This window comes from Tenrec ecaudatus, chromosome 1 (genome assembly GCF_050624435.1).
Source record: "Tenrec ecaudatus isolate mTenEca1 chromosome 1, mTenEca1.hap1, whole genome shotgun sequence".
Taxonomy (NCBI): Eukaryota; Metazoa; Chordata; class Mammalia; order Afrosoricida; family Tenrecidae; genus Tenrec; species Tenrec ecaudatus.
In genome coordinates, this window is record NC_134530.1 from 150,009,118 (window position 1) to 150,031,104 (window position 21,987).

General features: G+C 39.3%; 1 protein-coding gene across 4 annotated transcripts in view; it reads right to left on the minus strand.

The window, feature by feature from the left end:
• Positions 1 to 17: 17 nt before the first annotated feature.
• Positions 18 to 21,987, minus strand: part of CSDE1 (cold shock domain containing E1) — a 46,463-nt gene continuing 24,493 nt past the window's right edge. The window contains exons 3-20 of one of the 4 annotated variants that reach the window (XM_075559660.1): positions 19,860 to 20,058; positions 18,774 to 18,883; positions 18,276 to 18,368; positions 17,563 to 17,660; positions 14,913 to 14,994; positions 14,543 to 14,671; positions 14,316 to 14,441; positions 13,560 to 13,772; positions 10,866 to 11,006; positions 10,613 to 10,777; positions 7,128 to 7,235; positions 6,352 to 6,527; positions 5,820 to 5,932; positions 4,936 to 5,055; positions 3,880 to 4,058; positions 2,888 to 3,051; positions 1,932 to 2,064; positions 18 to 1,292 (exon numbers count right to left, since the gene is read on the minus strand). In XM_075559660.1, coding sequence (XP_075415775.1) covers positions 1,245 to 1,292; positions 1,932 to 2,064; positions 2,888 to 3,051; positions 3,880 to 4,058; positions 4,936 to 5,055; positions 5,820 to 5,932; positions 6,352 to 6,527; positions 7,128 to 7,235; positions 10,613 to 10,777; positions 10,866 to 11,006; positions 13,560 to 13,772; positions 14,316 to 14,441; positions 14,543 to 14,671; positions 14,913 to 14,994; positions 17,563 to 17,660; positions 18,276 to 18,368; positions 18,774 to 18,883; positions 19,860 to 20,058 — 2,397 coding nt within the window. In that variant the 3' untranslated portion in view covers positions 18 to 1,244. The remainder of the gene's footprint in view (positions 1,293 to 1,931; positions 2,065 to 2,887; positions 3,052 to 3,879; positions 4,059 to 4,935; positions 5,056 to 5,819; positions 5,933 to 6,351; positions 6,528 to 7,127; positions 7,236 to 10,612; positions 10,778 to 10,865; positions 11,007 to 13,559; positions 13,773 to 14,315; positions 14,442 to 14,542; positions 14,672 to 14,912; positions 14,995 to 17,562; positions 17,661 to 18,275; positions 18,369 to 18,773; positions 18,884 to 19,859; positions 20,059 to 21,987) is intronic. The other 3 variants (XM_075559671.1, XM_075559665.1, XM_075559675.1) reach the window with 3 other exon arrangements.

The following is a 21,987-nucleotide window of genomic DNA, read 5'->3' on the forward strand; positions in this document are numbered from 1 at the left end:
AAAGCGCCGGGTGCTAGTCGTCTCAAAAATCAGTAAAACTTTATTCGCTTCCATTCTTTTGCCATTAACAGTAAACTGGAGAAAGCAAAATGGTTTGTGTTTACAAAGATAAACGGCCTCTTTACCCAGAATCAGAACCTCAAACGTTTGACAACGGGGAAGGTAAAGCGCCCCCCGACACCCCCTGAGCGGACCCTTGTCACCGTAGACAAAGTTTTGCGAGCTCGCGCCCTGGCCAGGGACCCTGTGTGGTGAGGGCCAGGACACCAGACCCACTCCTTCCCGTGATGGCCGAGCAGATTTTACAGGACACGGAAACCAGACCAGGTGGCTACTGGTTAATAAAAAAAACAGGATTCATTTCAGGCACAACTTTTTTTATTTTTTTGTTTTGTTTTCAAATCAATAAAAGAAATTGGGTCCTAGAAGCTGCAGTGGTCTAAGCAGCAGCAAATTTGTGCATTCATCCTTTGTTGTTTTTGTTTAAATACGTTTAAATTATCACACTGCTGGCACACCTCATTTGCTTGAAATTCTGCACCATACATACTAATTGTAAAGTTACCCCACCCCCACCCCCATCCTAGGGGAAAAAAAACTACTCTGGAAGATAATTTCACAGATATCTAACCAAACTTCGTTAAGTGGACTGTGACAAGATTATAAATGATATGAAAAATAACATCTTAACATTTGGCCATCAACGTAAGAAAATGGTTTGTCTATTATAAATTTTTGTAATTTTTAAAAGGTAATATAGTCTACCCTCATCTGGTCCTCAGAATTAAAGCATAATGAACAGGAAAGAAAAAAAGAATTGCAACTGAGTGCTAAGGCAGAACATCTTGCCAGAAGTATGAAGGCAGAGTAGACACGAAATATCAAGTGCAGAATTTCATAGGGCCAACAAGGTAACAGTCTATAGTTATCACTTAGAACACAGGCGAAGTGGATTTTGCAATTACCAGTTGCGTAAAATGCACCAAATAAAGCTCCTAAAATTGATACTATAAGGCGCCACCTTAGGTTTTCCAGGCTGCAACTGTGCATAATTTTAAAATGGTTTTCTTAAATTTATTTATTTTTTAAACATAACACGAGGAAGGTGTTAAAACTGGTGTAATAGCTCATTAGAATAAGTATTCCAGATTTTGGGAGGGATGAAGAGGGAGATATTCAGAACCCTTCACCAAAATCCCCCCAACTTGATCATAGTAGATTAATGATGTGCTTTGTGGATGTGATTAGTCAATGACACCAGCTTGACGGATCTTTCTTTCGGCACCAAATCCCTGTGAAGAAATAAAATTGTAGTTAATGACTTGGTGGTAACTGGGCAAGCTCAGTAACGTCACAATTCTAAAAGTAAGCACAAAAGCAGACCCCTGGTGGTGCAGTTGCTTTTCATTGTAACTACCTGGTGAGCATTCTGAAGCCACTTTTCAGGAGAAAGACAGAGCTTTTTGCTTCCCTAGAGTTGGTCTTGGAAACTCACGGGGGAAATTTGACCTCTTCCTCTAGGGTCTCTGTGCGTCAGAACTGCCTCGATGACAGTGGGCTTGGTAGCGACTACTACATTTTTCTTAGATGAGAAGGCGTAGTAATCACAAGGTTAACAGTTTGAATCCGTTGGTCGCTCTTCAAAAGACAACAATGCTTTCTACTCCCATAAAGAGTTATCAGTCTCAGAAACTCACAGGGGCAATTCTATCATCTTTAGGGTCTTAAGGAGTCAGCAGACTTGAAAACTGTGAGCTCATTACCTACACCATGTTCAAAGTATCCAGAACAGCTAGAAACATGAGCAGCCATTATGTACCGAAGCACTACTGAAATGATTGGCTCCATTTTCTCAGAGCTCTACTGAAACAAGACCTCAGCAATCTGCTGGTCTGTCAGCTGGCCTCCCCAAGGCTGGTATGGTCACATACCATTGAGTTATCTGGTCCCCTTGGCTGACGAAGAACCATGAGGCGAGGAGCACTAGCATCATCCAGGGTGATGCTCTTCAAACGATTGACCAACCGGTCAGGTCTTGGAGCGGCAACAGCTTTGGGGCCTTCACTGCAAGACAATGAAGAGGTCAGCAGCAGCAACACTTGGGAAGAAATCAGCTACCGCCTAAGTGGTTTCTACCTAACTATTCAAATGAGTCACTTTTAATGAGAGGACTCTTGCCACCTCAATCTAGGCAGCTAGCAAGACAGGACAGACTAGTTTACCCCCCCTCCCCCTTCTCGCTCAACTCAAAATTTATTACTGCATAGGAGCTGTAAGAATCCCTTGGGCAAGGGTCAGCTCTATACTAGTTAAGAGCCCAGGAGTCAAGTTGCACAGATTAAAAACAAGGCAATGGATGGGAAAATCCTTTAAAATGTTCCTACTTCCAAGGACTCCCATCTCTTGTAATAGTAGCAATTTTAGAGATTTTTTTTAAAAAGTATGAGTAAGGACTGTTAAACTGTAAAATTCAAATTTTAAGAATAAGAACATGAAACTATAATACTGTTTTTAAAAGAATCTCACATATAAGCAAAATAATGCTTCACGGGGACAAATTTCTAATATTGAGGTTGGATAAATAAGTCAACTTTGGGGGGGGTTTGGAAAAAAGGGAGCTGGTATCAAGGAGTTCAAGAAAATGTTTTGAACTGTGGTAGCAATTGTAAAGTACTGCCTGGTCTGACTGAACTATGGAAGGGTATGATAGCTGTAAGAGCTCCAACTTTTTTAAAAAAAGGCTACTAATAAGAAAAACCTTGGAAGTATCAAGGGGAAACAGCAGCAAGCAAAAAAAAACCCCAACAAGGCCCTTTAAGAAATGTGATAAAGCAGAGAACACCCACTCCAGAAGTGAAAGGAGCCAGTCCAACAAAATAAAACTTACCAGACACGCCAAACATTACAGGCACTGCATTTGCCAGTGCGCTGATTAAGAATCACCGAGAACTCCACTTCATCTCCTGCCTGTAGCTCAATGCCATCCTGAACTTCCTTCACGTGGAAAAAGAGCTTCTTGCTGTCCCCTACTTCATAGTTAATGAAGCCAAACTGGAAAGAAAAACAAAGTAGCTAAGAAAGGACATCGAGCAGAGGGTTTAGAAGACACTTCACTCTGAACCAAGCACAACGCTTGCCTGACTGTGGGATTCCTGCTGCTGCACAGCCCGGCTGTGGCAACACTCCCCCGTACCGGCAGTTTATGGGCCGCAAAACTTCCCAGCAAAGACACTTCCTTAACAGGTCATTATTTTGGCCCCAACGAGAATTATTAAACTGGGTTTTGATATTATAAGCAATAGCTATACAAAATGCTTTATTCACTGTATTGGGGCTGGAAAAGGTCCTGAGCGCTTCAAGAGAAATTCCCTGTATGTCACAGGACCAGGGAGTTTTGCAAGCCCTAAGCTTATTTTTTGAGCACTTCTAAATGTGGTTCCTCTGTGTCATGTGCAAAGGAATTCTGAGCTAAAGCACTACATATCTTGTAGTGTCATTATTATTTTGGAGGGGAGATGTCGAGGATTTCATTTTGTTTAGATGCACAATCAACTCATAGAAGCAGCAGTCAGGAAGTCAGATGTCATTAATTAATTGGGCAAATCTGCAGCACAATACCTCTTTGAAATTTTAATTTTCACTTTGACAGCTTTATTGTGAGATCGTACTCAATGTCATAGAATGCCACCAATCTTTATTTTGTCTTTGTCAACATTGTCATCCCCCCATCCCCTGCTAAAAAGTAAAATCCAAATGCATGTTGGTAGTTCTCTCTTGAGGGAAAAAATTCATATGTTGTGATTACTTGGAAAATTATTAAGTGTCAATCTGTTAACTCGTGAAATGATCAAGTTTTGATCCAAAGATCCTACCACTTACCTGATCTTTCACACACTCCACGGTGGCCCTCCGCAGGGGTGTGATGTTATAGGCCATAGTCTGTGCATTCTGGCCCAGGACACACAACTGGAACTTGACACTCTCCCCTTTCTGCAGGCAGTCCCCTTTGTTGGCCATCCCAACTATGCCAAATGGATACACCTCACCTTTCATGTCCCCTGTAAGGAGAAACAGGAAAGCGCTCTACCACAGCCCTGAGTACGCTCATAATGAATATAGTTGCTAAAAACAAATCGGATTCTTTGAAACAATTCATGAACACTACCACCCTGAAACCAGTAACTTCATCAGAACCTGTCTAGTTAACAGCTTTCAACTTTTTAAAGTTTATGAATGTAAAAAATAACGTTAACAATCCCATGACCAATCAAATAATCCCATGACTCTGTATTGAGCATTTTAACCATTGTGAGTTATGGAGTCCCCCTTCCTCCAGTGCAAGGGGTCAAGTAAACATTTTCTTCCAGGACCAGAAAATAAACATTTTAGCTCTGTCATACCACCCAACTATGCAGCTGTTGGAAGAAAACAGCCTTAACCCTGGCCTACATGTAAGAATTGTGTGGACGTTAGTGCAGGCTACATAACACCTGGGTCAAAAAGGCCAAATCATTTAAATCCACAGAATAAAAGAAAGGGAGAAAAGAGAAAAATGTCGGGCTGAGGCCAGAGGCTGCCCAACTGAAAATACCGTCACCATCTTCTGAAGGCAGTAAAATCCTCTCTCCCCCACCCAACAAAGGAACCAGAACTTATAAGGACAACCTCTCCGCAGACAAGTCATCCTGCAGAGTGTTAGTTCAAAGCACTCTGCACTCTTGAATCAACAGCTGTGCGTAGGCACCATGATTTTAATAGAAATAACATGCAAGCCATATGATGTTTTCCTTCTGAGGAGTGAATGACACACATGCCCTCTATTGTATGCAAAAACATGTTATTTCTAAGGACGACAAATATAAAAACTAACTATGGCTTAAAAAAATTTGTGGCTTATACAGCAAATGTGAACTAACCCGATATGGGCACTCTTACCTTCTTCAACAATCTCAATCATTCCTTGGTACTCAGTCTGTGTTGGATCAACACTCCTTAGGGGACGAATGACTTTCCCAGAGTAGATCGTGGGATCAGCTTCTTCAGAAATACCATTCACTATAAAAGGAAAGCAAGTACATCACTTTTTCAGAAGCTTTAACTTTACCCATCCCCGTAGGAGAAAAGTGAGGGAACAGGGGGAGTGGGGACAGTATAAACCTATGATTCTTAGTTGGTTGGTTACTTGCTATTCTTAAAATGGGGCAGGGGGCATAAAGTCAAATTTTGGATATTTCACAAACAACCATGTAATTGTCTCCTTTCACGAAATGAGGGGACTTCCACAAATTCACGGTAAGACGCCAATACATTTGCACTCCATTTGTCTACCATCCTTTTGAAGTGTGTTTAAGGAATTGGCAAGTATTCATATTGAAAATATGTTCTATTCTTTTCCACGTGAAAAATAATTCTAGAGAGGCCTTCTTGGATCTCTACAATGGCAAATGTAGCATTCATTCTCTCTTCCCCGATTGGTTTTAATCATAATAGCATGTTTCCTTTCTAAACATGTTATCTAGTTTACTTGCTTGCTCACACTTGCCACCGAAGAAAAGCTCAAGGAAAGCGGGTTCACGGCTGCCCCTCTAGAATGAATTTAGCTGTCGATTAACGTTAAACTCACACTCGCTACTATCATTCCCTCCTTGAGATTATCAGAGAAAAGTGTTACTCGGGGAGTTAGCATTTTGTTAAAGAATATTCGGGTGGTCCAAGAATGTGCATTTGTAACAGCCAGCAGGTAATGTCGACGGAACCAGTGGGTCTTCAATCTGTCCATCATAGCATAGACTGAATCAACAGCAGCCACAATTCATTACCTGAGTGTGTTTTATTCACTTTCTCTGCACTGACTTTGTTGCCTTTGCCTTTGGACAAGCTATACTCGACTGTGTCTCCCAATTCCAGGCTATCGACATCACCAGAGAACTCACTGGGGAGGGGAGAAAAAAGATTGCCTAAGTTACTATCCACAAATGTCAACAATAGCAAGCAGACTTTATTGTTCAACACGTTTCAAAGTGCTCGTTCATACTACAAAGTTTTATGCACGTTTTATTTGACTCGATAAGAATTATCATTATCAACTTCAAGACATTAGTAGACATCACAAACAACTCCCTAGTGCCATGACATGAACACATAGAACAAAACCCTCTGACTGAAGCAGAAAGGCTCCTAATTCAGTATTCAAAACAGACACGGGCCTTTGTTTTCTCTTTAAAGATCCAAGATTAACTTCAGTTTATACCTTGCCAAAATTTTATCAATGTAAAATATGAAGTTCCAAAAAATATCACCAATGAACCCTAAGTAGCTTGAAGCTGTAAGTGCCTAAAACATATTCCTCACCTGTAATGGAAAAAGATTTCCTTATCATGATTGGCTGTTTCAATAAATCCAAAATTATCCTTCAGCGTTGCCACGTAACCCAACAGCCTCTTGGAGTTGGAATTACGACCTAAGAGTCGCACACAGATTGCAATCTGCTGACCAGGCCTCTGTTTGTCACTAACACTAAATTCAACCTGCGAAAAGTAAGAATCCTCATGAGTGCCATGGCATTTGATGCCAAGGTCCTTAACCCCGAAAATGAGACATACAACTTTCCACATCAAAAATACCATCCTTATAAAAGGAATATAGTGTCACCCAAACTAACAATCATATTTTTCTTACTGCTTTTCACTAAGGATGTTTTGTGCTGACCTTTAGGCTGTGCCCTTGTATATATATTGTGAGTTCTTCCATAGGGACACTTGTCAGGAAAACAGTAATATCAAGTTAACAGACAGAAAAGTGGTACTATGCAACTTTGGTGTGACTTAACTCTGACAGTGCTTTAGTAATGGCTTTAACTTGACACATCATACCAACTTTATCTAATCTAATGAGGTAATATAAATCTTTCCTAAAACTTAAATAGTGACTCCTTTAAAAGCTGTAAATATTTACTGAGCCTTCATTTCATTGAAATGAGCTGATTTTAAATAAAAAGATTTTCAAGCATTCAACTTTAAAAGTATGAAAATCATCTCAGCAAAACATGATCAAATTTAAGGACTTATGATGAAGATAATCTCTTGCCCCACCATCCACCTCCCTCCATATAAGCAGAGCTATCTTGCCTTATCTCCTATTTGAGGAGAAGTAGATCCTTCCACATCCTTGGCTTGAAAAGCAATACTCAGTTTCACTCCACAATCATCATAGGCAATAATGCCATCCTCAGGCTCCTAAACAGAGAAGGAATAAAATGGAGTGTGCGCGTGTGGGGGTGTGGGGGATAAAGAACAAAGCAGTATGAATTATTCATTTTTAAAAAATCCTTTAGGCCAAAGAACTGGCCGAGCCACCTGAGTTTACAAGCAATAAAAGTTTTTCCACATGAATAAAAAGTTCTAACACAGTATTGACACAATCTGCTTCAGTAAGTCTTTTTAGGCTAATTTTCATTGTGGAAGACAGGGAAAAAAAGTATCGAAAAGTGTTAAATATCAAAATCTTACATTCCTCATTGTGTGCTGTCAATGCCTAATGGTTTCTGACTGCCTCACAGGGTTTCCAAGACTGCAATCTTCACAAAACCAGAAGCCTGACATTCCTCTTCAGGTCGGCAGGGTTCAAACTGCCAGCCTTTCAGTTAGTACTCAGAAATCAAACCGAGTACTTTTGAGTATTCCCAATAGGGAATGCTGTGGGCAAACATATTTTTGCTTTTCTCTTGAATCTCCCATGGTACTTAAACACATTTTGTAAATACTGTCAACCACTTACCAGTGCATGAAAACTTAATTTGGCATAGCAACATTGTTTTAACCACATAATGTGATTACACAGGTAATTATATCTACGATGTTCCACAGTAAGATTTAAATCACTGACTTACATAAAAAGATTAGCTTCTTAAAATTCTCAAAAAGTTTGGTAATGACACTGTACAGCATCTACGACGTAACTGTACTGATTTTGTGTCGTGAAACTTTTCTATGGGTTTAATACTCAAAGCTCAAATCTAGTTCTGACTTCTGGAACGCCACATTTCCTTTATCAATTATTACGATACAAAATCAACTCATTTCTATCATCCATACACGTTATTATATATCTTCACATATATAATCCCGTGACAGGAATTGTTGTTTTCAGCCGCCATCCTCTCCTTCCCAAATCACACCATCACCACAAACAAGAGTCGGTCTTCACTTTGCCCTGTCCCAGACACCCCTTATCCTCACCAAGACTTCCCCCTACATACCTACTCTAGACATTGCATGTAAGTGAGAGTCACAGAGTATTTGTCTTGTTACTCAGCATCACGTCTGCAAGGTCCATCCTTGCTGTAGCATGCATCAAGATAAACGTTTCTCTTTATAATGGAAAAATATTCCATTGTATGAATGTACCATTAATCTCCAGGTGGAAACTTAGGCTATTTTCAACTTTTGGTTACTGTTACCAGTACTGCACTGAGCATGGGTACACAACTCTTTTGTATACCTAGTAGACTAAAACTAAATGGGCCGGCATTCATAGTGAACCTATCATGCAGTTTTACTTTTTCTCCATCCTCACCAACACCTGTTTTCTGCTTTTCCAAATTACAGCCTCCTAGTGGGTATCAAAGTTTTTAAAAACATTTTATAGTTGTGAATCAGGTGAAAGTTTACTGAGCAGATCACTTTCTCATTCAGGCATTCATACACATTTTGTTTCAACTTACTCACTGCAACCCCATTATGTACTATCACTTGACCCACCTACTTCCTTCCCATTTTTTGTTGCCATTCCTACTACTTTGCTAACCCTCTGAGCTTTGGTCATTCGGTGAATATGGTCCTTTTGATCTTAAGTTGATTTATTCTACTACAGGGCAGAGTCTTTGGGGACCTCATCTTGGACTTCATTCACACCACTGAATTGAGGTCTTAACACAATGGCATCAACTCTTATGCAAATAAACCAAACTCAAAAATCTCAGCAATTATGGTCGCCCTTAGCCCTCTTCTCCCCTATTCCTCAACACCCAGACAGCATCTGAAAATATACTACCCACCAAATATAGATTTTTAAAATGCCATAGTCAAAGCAGCCCAGACTGCCAGGGGAGGCAAATCCATAAACATGTTCAGTACAAGCACAGAGAAAAGTACAAGGACAGGGAGATATGAGTACAAAGTGTTGGACCATGAAAATGGCAAACAATAAAGGGCAAGGCCAGTCCCAGGGCCAATTTTGCCAGAAACATCTGCGAAGCAGGGCATCCCAGAAGCTAAAATTCAGTAAGTCCTATTGACTTCTCTTACTGCCGTCGGTTGAGTATGTATCACTGCCGTTTGTTAAATTCCTAGTAGAGACAGAATGCTTAAACACAATTATACACAACTAAGCAAAATGGGGACAATCCTTTTTAAAGTTTTACGTGGATTTTTTGAAACCTCTGAATACTTTTTTAACATCAATTTTTCTGATATACCTTTTCTAATCTACATTAGGTTTAAGTACTAGTGCATTAATTTCCTTTCTAGCCTCTTCAACTTTCCCCCCTTCTCCACCTTCACTAAGCTTATACTGTTACCTTACCCAAACATATACCTGATGTCACCTAACAGAATTTTTTTTTCTCCTTACAGTAAAGGCTAAAATTCTTAACAGTGCAATCAACAATGTGTCAACCTAATTGATTTTAGATCTCAATTTCTTCTCCCTTCTGCCACCAAACCCAGAAATTCCATATAATGAAATGCCATATTCCTATCAAACTATTTACTACTTTCTAATTAATTTTCCCTCACTTACATCACAAATAACATTCTTTATTCCATTATATTACATGCCAATGCTTTAGATAAATCATTTCACACGCTGCCACGAGCCTTCATTTTTGCCAGTGCACCTTCAATGACCCTCTATTCCAACATTCTGTACTTTGTATGCATTAGTTATTTCTACACAACTCTCACTCGGTGGACTTAAGAAACGATTGTAGACAAATTTTTGTATTGCCTACCTATGAGAAATTTCAGTAAAAAGAACCAAGGTTACTTAATTTTGAACATTTTTAACTGCTGGAAGACAAACATTACCTTAAATCAGTGGTTCTCAACCTTCCTAATGCTGCGACCCTTTAATATAGTTCGTGTTGTGGTGACCACCAACCATAAAATTATTTTTGTTGCTACTTCCTGTCATTTTGCTACTGTTATGAACTGGGTGACCCCTGTAAAGGGTTGTTTGACCCCCAAAAGGGTCACAACCCACAGGTTGAGAGCCGCTGCCTTAAAAGAATGCTTCTCAACTGGGACAATTCTGTTCCTCAAAAAACATTTTGCAACATGCGGAGATATTTTTGTTGTTAGAACGGGGAGTCAAAGGAGATGGTACCGAGCAGAATCGAGGGATGCTGCTCACCATCCTACAGTGCATATGACAATGCGCCATAACGAGGAAATAGACAGCACTATATGCTAATCATCCTGTGGTCAAGACACTGTGCTTTAGAGTCAATTCACCATTAAAATAACAGGGCATTCTGGAAGAGACAATACAACATTAATACACGACAGCAGTTGTTGAGCAGAGTAAGACAGTAACGTTGATGGTGCGAACCTACCTTCTCTTTGCCTTTATTTGGGCTAGTGGTTTTGGGATTGGGAAAAGTGGCTTCTTTTTCTACAGTGCCCAGAAAACGATGATCAGAATGGGAATGGAACGAAACCGTGCCCTTGGGAAGTTTTTTAATCCTAATAGCATGATTTCTTTGGGCAGAGAGCATATCCTGCGAATGATAAACATAGTTACCTTAAAGTGAAATTGAAAAAGGAAGCATGCAGAAAGGACCTCTACTTTTCTCAAATACTACTCACAGGAACTACAGTAAACTCGACTTCATCGGCAATATGGAGCTGGTTCCCATCCAAAATTTCACTGAAGTGGAAGAACATACGAGCATCACGATCCACACACTTGATGAAACCAAAACCATCTCTCATGGCAGCAATCACACCCTGAAACCCAAACAACATTTTCAATGAGTATAAAGCTTGTCAAGTAAAGCAACAAGGCTGATTACATTGTCCAAGTTACCATATACAGTTGAGGATAAGGCGACTTGAATATCAGCCGAGGCACCTAATTTTACCACAAAGACTGCATTAAAAATGTGCTGAAAGACTCGGCTTATCCACGAGTATAGACGGTAAGTCCACCAGGAAATACTCTATTAAACACAGGAACCACATTCTTCCCCCCTCCCTTCCTTTAATATGAACATATTGCTTTTAATGAAAGTAATTTTACCACTTAACAACTCCCAGATGCTAACTTTTGGCATAGATGATGACCCATTTGAATGTAAACACAAGCAAACAATGTAGTGTTAACCTACAAAAGTGAGCCTGTAGGGACCTTCAAGAGTGCCGTTGTGAAAAACATCAGGGATGAGCGCAAGCAGCAGGATGGCGAGGGCAAGCAGCAGCAGCTGGAGAAGTGTGGCCGCTCATCCGCGCCATCGCCCACAGCCAGATGCGCCTGCTCCCCCTGCGCCAGGAGAAGGCGCACCTGATGGAGACCCAGGTGATAGGGGGCTCCATGACTGAGAAGCTGGAGCAGCAGGTACCAGGGAACCGGGTGTTCGGACAGGACGAGATGATCGACGTCACTGGGGTGACCAAGGACAAAGGCTACAAAGGGGTCACCAGCTTCTGGCACACCAACAAGCTGCCCCAATAGACCCACCGAGGGCTCTGCAAAGTGGCTTGTATCGGGGCCTGGCGTTCCGCCCATGCAGCCTTCTCAGTGGCCTGCACTGGGCAGAAGGTCTACAAGATCAGTCAGGGCTACCTCATCAAGGATGGAAAACTTATCAAGAACAATACCTCCACTAACTATGATCTTTCTAACAAGAGCATCAACCCCTGGGCGGCTTTGTCTACTACAGTGAAGTGACCAATGACTTTGTCATGCTGAAGGGCTATGAGGTGGGGACCAACTCGCAAGTCCCTGCTGGTGCAGACCAAGCGCTACACCCTGGAGAAGATTGACCTCAAGTTCATCGACACCACCTCCAAGTTTGGCCACGGCCGCTTCCACACCGTGGAAGAGCAGCTTTCATGGGACCACTCAAGACAGACCGAATTGCCGAGGAAAAAGACACATAACAGATGGTGTAGCTGGTGGCACCCACACAAAGACTTTTCTCCCCAGGCCAAAAAAAGTGAGCCCGTGAGGTGGGTACATTTCAGAAAAGGAAAACTCAAAACTTTCCCACAGCAGAAAGTAGAAAAATGGGAAGATCCCACAGCATACCCTTACCCTATGAGTAGTGAAAAACGTTCAAGAGTAAAAAAAGCAGTCCCCTCAGTTTCTGGTACAAGTTTTCACTGTGTTTCAGTTAATTTTCATTTGTAAACGCTTGGTAGTATTTAACCATTGTACAAGATGAGGACATTGAGACCAAGAGAGCTTAGTACTTACTACAGTCATTTCTTAGCTTTTTGGCTAAGACCAAAGTGTAAAGCACCCACCACACATAAGATTCCAAGTGGAAGCTTTATGACTGTAACTTCGAGAAAATGTCAAGTATCTACAAATGAACTTTACAGAAGCCTAAAGTTTAGTGTCTACTTCAAAGAACTTAAGTAATAAGTAAATGCATTTAGGTATGAAGAATATATGGAAAAGTCTTTGCCCACTCAACCCCTGCCCCCCACTAAATAATTCGCTCTGACACTGCAGAGTTCTCAGCACAGAGAACACACAAATGCTTAATGAGGCAGTGAACATATTATCAACCCACCGATGACTCACATGAGTACATGTTTAGCAGACTGTAGAGGTGGCTGTTTCATGTCCAGTTCTGAACATGGCCCAAGCACTGTTCGGGCAAGCACTGCGATGCCCTAATGGTAGCTAGCCACTCAAAACGGCCTTTCATACTGCGAAATAAAACCCTGCCTGAGAAATGGCATGTTTACCTTTAAAGTGAAAATCCTACCTCCAACTTAAAGCTGAAAATACACTGTAACTTTCAAATAATGTTATTCTTTCACTGTATCTAGTATATATCGAAAGGTGGGTAGGGAAGAGGTGAGGAGAAAGAGCTTCAGAAACCCTATAGGAAAACACCATTATATTTTCATTTCATTTTCCCATCAACTTTCTGAAGGCCCCCGAAATAAGAAGCAATGGTGGCACTGTTGGGTAAGTGTGGGCTGCTAACAACAAGGTTGGGAGTTCTAAACCACTGGACCCGAGGGAGAAAGCCTCAGGATTCCTATATAGCACCGTGCTGAGCTGCAATTGACTTGACGGTGCTGGGGTTGTTGTTTCATTACACACACGAGATAAACAGAATCGAGTGTAAACTACAGCGTGTTTAAATTCAGTTCATAAAAATGGAATTTCAGTAAATATTTGGGTAGCACTTACATAGAAAGATAACTAGCAGAGATAGGAATCAAACCCAGGTGTACTTGAAAATTTGTGTTCTTAACCACCAATATATACATAGCTTAAAGAATTTTCACTTTAATATATATTCAATACCATGTAACACTTACCATTTCTCTGGCTTCATTAGTGAATTGAAATGTATTTGATAGAACTTCTATATTAGTTGCTCGTTCTAATTTGTCACGTCGGTCTGTTGAAATATTAAACCTAACATGGTCACCTTCCAGCAGGGTCACCTTGGATTTCGTATCTTTGTCTCCAAAGGGAAGCTCTTTAGGAATAACAAAATCAACTTTGATGCGTCCCGGCAATGGGTCATTCTGAGGAAAAGGACAAACAATTAGTTCTAGGGATTTTTCAACTTTCCTAGCTCTACATCAAAGAACCACACTCAGTGATCCTATTAGACATCCACTTTAAACTGTGCATCCTGTGGCCACGTAATGGAGCCATTGCCATTACAAGTCTGTACTCCACTGTTAACCAGAAGTCCTATTTAAACAAAATAATTCCAGTCTTGTTTCACATTTCCTCAGAAAGACACTACTGTCTCTTTATCTCCCACCCAGAAACAAATGGGCATGGATACACAAACTCAACCCAAAGTACAGGGCAATCCAATTAAGCTTTCCCAGAATTTAATCAACGTTTTTTTCCCTTCTGTCGTCTCTATTATCCAGTTAAAACAAACAAATCATGGTCAAGGATATTAATCAGTGGTCTCTCATTTCTTTTAATTACACTTACAAATATTTATCTCTTCTGTTACCACAAAAATGCACAAATCAAATGGAGTTAGTATCTCTACAGCACATTATACCATTCTTTTACTGGTAATCGAAGGGAGAACTCTAACGATTTACCTGGTTTTTACTGGGTACTTTTGGGATAACTTTGGTTACAGTGCCTTCAAAATGTTCAATGCTGATATCTTCGAAGATAACTGTCCCTTGTGGCAAAAGTCTGACATCTGTTGCAACTTCTTTACCCTAAACCAGAAGGGGTAAAGTCACATAATTTTAAGCTGTTCCTAAAAATACAATTCCCTGCCGCTTAAAAGACCAAAGATCAAATTAGTCGACTATCTTACATTTCTGTCTTTGATTGTGAACTCCACGTCATCTCCAGGCTGTAAGGCTTCCAGGTCACCCTTAAATTCACTGTAGTGAAAGAATATCTCTTTTACAACATCACCTCTTTCAATAAAGCCAAACGCCTCCTAAAGCCAAAAAAAAGAGAGATGGTACACATGTAAGCATTTATGATTACAGTTTACAAGTCTTTTCAAGATCCTGTAAACTTGCATGACAATGAATACTAGACCTCACCAAATTATCAATAAAACTGTCCATTATGACAGTTAAGAGTTTGCAGCGAAGAAATTTTAAGATTACCTGGGTGTGAACCATAAGACCTTATGCCAAAGAGTAAACAAGTGTCTCAGATGTGATGACATTTACCTTCATGGCACACACTACTCCTTGACAGCGAGCTTGCTTCTTTTTCAAGAGCATGATATTGCGAGCACTTACAGCACCAGTACTAGAAAGGAAGAAAGGTATTGGTGGGGGTGGTGGTGAAAAAAAAGCATTAGCTCGGTTACACAGAGATACGAGTCTAGAAAAAGCAAAAATTAATTTTCTGGGGCTTTAAGAATCTTAGGTGTAATGTCAGGTTTATGGCACCAGATCCTTTTCATAACTTAAACCCTGGAATCTTCTAAATCGGGTACACATATACAGATCAAGTTCACTCAGCCACCTTCTGTTCTGCGTGTCAGCCCAACAAAAGACTCGAAGTAAATTCACAAATAGAATGTAACTAAAGGAGAGGAACATTCAAATCTTAAGAGGCCGTTCATTAAACATTTGAGTAGGTCTTACGTGCCAACAATTTAAGGTACTAGGAATACAAAGATGCATAAAAGACAAGCCATTTTTAATGACTTTAGCAGCTATCCAACCAATTATTTCTGGCTCAAAAGTCACCAAGGACAGTTGAGTGAATACTGTGACTAATCAATCAGAGACACATGTGCTACTGTGGTCATCTTTGCACTTCAGCCACAGAAACGCAATTGCAGGAGAGCATGGTAGTGGCTGTTTAAAACACCAGGAAAAAGTCTATACGCACTATTTTTTTCAGTTCTTCATGGAAAGATGGTTATAAACTGATAAAAGAGTGCTTTACCAAAGTTTAGTACACTTATCAAACACACTGAAAAAAAAAACACCCCTATTCACCTTTGCAACTTAAACTTAGTACAGTAAAAAAAGCTTTAAGAGCAAAACTGGACTTTAAAAGATCTACTATTTAAAGGTTGTATGAATTTAAGCAAGCTAGTCTAAGTAACTACTATTCTTAAAATGTGCAACCACATATACCAGGGGTCCTCAAACTACAGCCCACGGGCCACAAGTGGTCCGCTGAGGATATTTATCCAGGCTGCCAGGAGTTTTTGCCCGTTTTGTTTTTTACTTCAAAATAAGATACAGTGTGTATATGAATTTGTTCATAGTTTTTTTAAAAAACTATAGTCCAGCCCTCCACCGGGTCTGAGGGACAGTGAACTGGCCCCCTGTTTAAAAACTTTGAGGACCCCTGACATATACAGTACTAACCACATAGAAACTTAATAAAGATTAAATCACGGCCCTTCATAGTGGCTTTCCCCTTAAACTCAAGCCCCATCCCCTAATTTCCTACTGTAGATTAAACCAAGGCCGCCAGAAGGAAACTATTAACAAATAGCCTACACATTAGCTATTGCTGATTCTTTTCTCAAAGATAATCCTAAAACACTTCTGATTCCTTGTAGTCGTGAGGCCAAGTTCAAAGTTAAATCAACCTGCATGAACCTCTTCTACTTTTCCTATGCTGTTGACCCCTAGAACTCATGTGCAATTTATTTTTAAATCCTCTACAGTAGCATCTCTCCATCTCTTCTAACCCTAAGGCAAGTCTCCCTTGTTTTTCCTATCTACATGTCCCTTGATTACTCAGGCTTCTTAAGTCTCAGATCTATATGTAACTACTTCCATAGTTAAAATGTACTCACATTTACCTATAATCATATATACCTCATATATACTTATAACATGTACTCATATATACCTATAATCACCTCAAACTCAAAATATCAAATTAAGGTTATAGTTCTTCCACCTAATACTCTTTCCCACATCTCTTTAGTAGAACCAATGAAAACATCATCCACCCAGTGGTCTAAGCCAGAAAAAAACCTTTTTCTTAATTCTAGTATACAACTCTACCCCATCAGTTTTTAAACTTGATTTTATCTTCTCAATGAAATTTGACTTCTCCACACCACCACTCCTGGCCAGTCTGTAAGAGGCCTTCTTCATCTCTCATATGAACACTCATCTCTCACTTTCTAGTTAAGGTCATCCTGATCCTCCATTATGATGGTGGAGAGCAAAAGTTTTATGAGAATGATGAGGGCATGAATGTACAAATGTGCTTTACACACTGATGGATGTATGGATTGTTGTAAGAGTTGTATGAACCCCAATAAAATGGTTTAAAAAACTATAAATGCAAAAAATAAAGCACCACTACTTTTTAAATGTTCCAAAAATTTCTTGGAGGCTCCCCCATAGCATCTCTCCCATATCCTGAAGGTTTAAATTAAGCAGTACTCCCCGTTTCAAACCCTTCAAAACTTTCTAAGACTATAGGAGCCAACTCAAACCTCATGTGTCTGAGATCTATCAAGTCAATGTCCACAAACCTCAGGACAAGCCCCTCTGACAGGGCATGGTACTTTCTCTACCCAGGATGCTTTTTTCTCACCTCCCTTGTGATATCATACTCATCCCATACAGCTAACGTTAAGCATTGCTACTTTTGCAAACCGCCACTGATCTCTAAAACAGATCCTTAAAAGTTGTGACCCTACATTATTGTCCTGTTTCTGCAAGCCTGCATAGTGCCCGTCACAGAACAGATTCTCAAATACACTAAATTAATGTATACAACGTCAGCATTATAGCTAGAGCCAAAAGTTCAATGTCTAATTTGCTTCAAATGTCTTAGCACAAAAAAGGCCAAAACAAACAGAATTAGTCATAAAAGCATTAGAGAACTTACTGTTTATTGTTGTCAATTACAAAGTTTATTTTATCTCCGGTTTCTAACTGAACATTGCCTTCAACATCTTCAGGGGTGTATGTCAGATAAAACACTTCCTGTGAATTTACAATAAGTTATTACTATATTGTCAGGATACATATTTTCACTGAGATTCACTTACTTAAATAGCAAAGCCAAATTTCTTAAAAGTACAGTTTATAGCAAATGGTTGTTTTATTCATATAAACCCACACTTCCCCTCCATGGTGCTGATGACTTCTGCAAGCCCACAGCTGAGCAGCAGTCCAACTTCAAAAGCTTACACGCGTGGAAGCATTTGCCCAGAGACTGTAGTTACATTTCAAAACAACATGTTCATATAAGACATTCCAAACCAAAAAGCTGGAGTTAGTGCTTAAAGGAACAAGGAAAAAAAGAGAAAGAAAAGGAAAATAAACCCACACCACCAGCCTCCCGATAAGTGTTCAAAAGGATCATTTTACCTTAATAGTCTAACTAAGGTCATACTTGGGTAAGCTAAGACACTTGGAAGTCCTAAGAAATTTTTTTTTCTTTAAAATGTTTATTAAGCTGCACTTGAAGAATTTTAGAAACCAACTTTAAGACTGATGTTACCAAGTGCAGCTTATATTTCTATTCTGAATTTTCAAGTACGCTTATAGATCACATGGTGGATCAGGCAAAGGTTTAAGAAAAATACACAAGTTTACCCCATTACGTTCGTAGCATACACTCCCTGTTGGACTCTGACCCGGGGCAGCTGGAGATTTACTCTCTAAGGTGTGAGGAACAGCGCACACAACCTACCAGTCAAAAAAAAAAAAATTTCCATTGCTAATCATTTCAGGAGCAGCACTGTGCAATATAAACTGAATTTTAATATCCTCTATATACTATATACAGGGATGCATTTTAATATGATCCACAAGAGGATGTCATGCTGCCAAGTTTCAAACTTACAGTACATACACTGACTGTAAGCATAAATTCAGGGTTATATTTAAAAACCCAAATTGAATCTTGACCCTATTTATCAGGTCAAGAAATGCCAGTGCTTCTGATATCACTTCAGAATAGTGGTGGTAGAATCTTTATATACTACAGCTCACTCGCGTGCAAACTGAACGATGGGGAGTCTTCCTCTTCTAATGTGAAAAATATGCAAATGGATGGGCCCTAAGAAAATACAAAGCATTAAAGTCACTAACTTGTCCATTCATTCGTTCTTCAGGGAGGATTTCTGGTTTTATCTTCACCAGTTTAACAGCAATGGGTTTCCCAGTCCGCCGGTCAGATGATACTTCAAATTCAACATCATCTAAAATAAAAAGCATGTATATTTTGGGGGCTAATCTATTTTGGCCAAATGTTACCTAGCTTCCAAGCTACACTTACAATAACATTTACCTGACCAAGACCACTGCTCTCCAAAGTGTGGTCCCTGGGCCACCTCAATCAGTATCACCTAGGCACTTAGGAAAAATGCAAACTCTGGGCATTGGGTATAGCCATTTCAATCTTACCAGGCCTACCAGGTAATTCTGATACACACTGATGTCTGTTTTATATAGCCTATCTTTATCTTAGTCCTGGGGCATCTTACAGAAACTACAAATGAGGCAATATAAAAATGACCATTGGCAAGCTTTTTTTTAACCTCTCTGTACCTCAGTTTCCTCATCTATACAATGTTAACATTTCCTAACAAGGCTGCTATGAGGATTAAACAAAATAATTTACCTATCACTCTTACGAGTCTTTGGTAAATGAGAAGCATTCACAGTAGCCCTTAGTGATTCTTTTCTCAAAGATCATTTAAAAACACGCATGGGTACTTGTAACTTCAGCCCTTTAATAAGCCAACGTTTTCATTTGTGAAAATGCTTCATGGTGTCAGCCAAAATGAACTTTACATAGTCTAAGGAATGACCATCTAAATTATGTTTTTCAGGCACTAAAAATAGAATCTGATAAAGTAATCATAGCTAACATGTTGCAAGTTTATTGCCTTGAATAACTTAACAGTTAATAGTCATCATTAGAGGAAAATGACGCTTAAATCTCCAAAGTATGTGTTTTAAAAATTGTCACAGATAACTTTCATTCTATTAGCCTTTCATCTCCCAAACAAGACATCACTACAGTAAACTAGGATTCTGCTAGTTTAAGCAGGTACACTCCAGTAACCAGCAGAAAGAACTGACAGGCCAAAACACTGAAACACTAACACTTTTCATCAACAAGTTGATACAAGAGCACTGTGACTGTTTTTAAAGGGAGAACTGACAGATTACCTCCTACTTTTAAGTCCTGCAGGTTGCCATTATACTGTGAACAGTGGAAGAATAGTCTAGCTTGACGTTCTGAACACTGAATAAATCCATAAGAGGTTAGCAGTTTTTCAATAACCCCAGTTTCACGCAATGCTGCTGAAGTACCATTGGGGTACCCATTGTGTCCATTGTTGTGGAGAAGGTTTGGATCAAAGCTCATCTGTTTCAAAGAGAAAAAGAACTCAATATATACATACCTGCACATTATCCCCACAGCACACTGTCTGATTAGCCAACCATTAGACCATTAGTAGAAAAAGGAAAACCAAATATAGACAAATGAAGGACTATGGGCTTTTAATACTAAAATGTTAATTTAGCTAGTGAAACATCACAGAGGAAATGATTTAATGTCTTTAGAGGCACCTGCCACTATTTTGAACTTACCAGGTAAAATAGGACTTCTGGAATTAATATTAAAGGTAAATCAACTACCTAAGTAAACACTGTCTTTATTTAAAATGACCAATCCTTCAATTGTGGAGCAAAGGTTACCAATATTCAAAAAGAGGCAAGCCAAACTACAGTTTCCTCTATAAGACATTTGTTGACAGGTACTTTGAAACTGAAATAAAATGTTAATCCCATTTGGGAAGCCATGCATCTTGAACATGAATACTTAAATTAGTAAAGATTGACACAGGAAACTCTATGAAGATTTGATCGAAACTAGAAATTTCACAGTGATGCATGTTTTATAATGGAAAAGAATTCAAACAAATAATTAGAAAACAGTTTTCTACAACAAAATTCCATGACCAGTGTTCTTCCAAAACTTTCAGTAATTTCACAGGTACATTAAAAAAACCTCCAAGTCTTAGACGGATGAAATATCTAAATATTCTTGCTTCGATGATCAGATATTGTACACACAAAAACCAATTCTTACAATGCAATGGAATAAATTTAGGTCTTCAAATAATGTGTACCACACACACTGGATAATGCTGAGCAAAAGCCAAGTTTTAAATGAAGCAAGAAATAGGGCAAAATCCCTAAAGACTAAGTCATTACAATAATTTTAGGTCTTTACATTGAAAATTTGACTTAAAGTGAGATGCTAATGTTAATAAAAACAGTTCACTTGGTAAAATGACTAAATTTTAGAAAAATAAATGCAAGTATGAGTAGTTAGTAATACGTGGAATAGCCAACTTATCAAAATTAAAGACATTCCACTGGCCCGTGGTTGAGTTCTAGGTAGTTCAAGCTTGACACTCATCTGTGTTTGACAGAATTATTCATTTAATTTTCACAGAACCAATAAGGAAGTAATATCTCCATTTTACTATTGAGGAAACAGAGAGGTTAAATGACTTGCCAAAGTCTAATGGTAAAGTCAGTATTCAAACCAAAGTTTGCCTCTACAGTCTGGGCTCTCTCAACCAGGACTCTTCAAATCCTGAAGATCTGGTTAAAATTACATAAAATGTTTGAAGCGAGGCAATCGGAGATTCTCCACTCACAACACGTCCAATCATGATACTAATACTTCTAATTCTCACTGTTATCTCATAAAATTCAAGGGGAAATGTTCTGCAGGGGGGAGTTAGAAAGTGAGTTTGCAGGGCATTTCAACCAACCAAATGACCCTTGTTAACCATGCTTGTAACACACAGAAAATTGAAGTTGGGAGGACTGCTTCCCTGACTTACAGATCTCTGATACGCAGGGGTCCTCTTTTGTTTTTTAGTTCCAGATGAGGTAGAAGATGAAGATAAAGGTAAAGAAAGTGAAGGAGGGGCTGCAGGAGGGGGATGAGGATCTGATGACACAGTAAAAATGTTCTCCATCTCAAACAGCTGCGATAATATAGCATAATGTTTAGAAATATGATCAATGATTTAGCACAAACTTAGAAAGTCAGCCTGTGAATCTTTTCAGATGAACTGTTAAATTTAGTAAATAATAGTTCATTTAACCAGACTTCCATTGTAAAAAATAAAATTATAGCATTAACACCAAAAGGTCATCCCAGTGCTTATTTAAAGCTTTTAAATAATTTCCAATTCATAGTATTTGTAATTTAAAAAGGAAGTAGTAGTTGCTGGAGTAAGACAGCTCAGTGCAATTTTCTCTCAATGCGTCC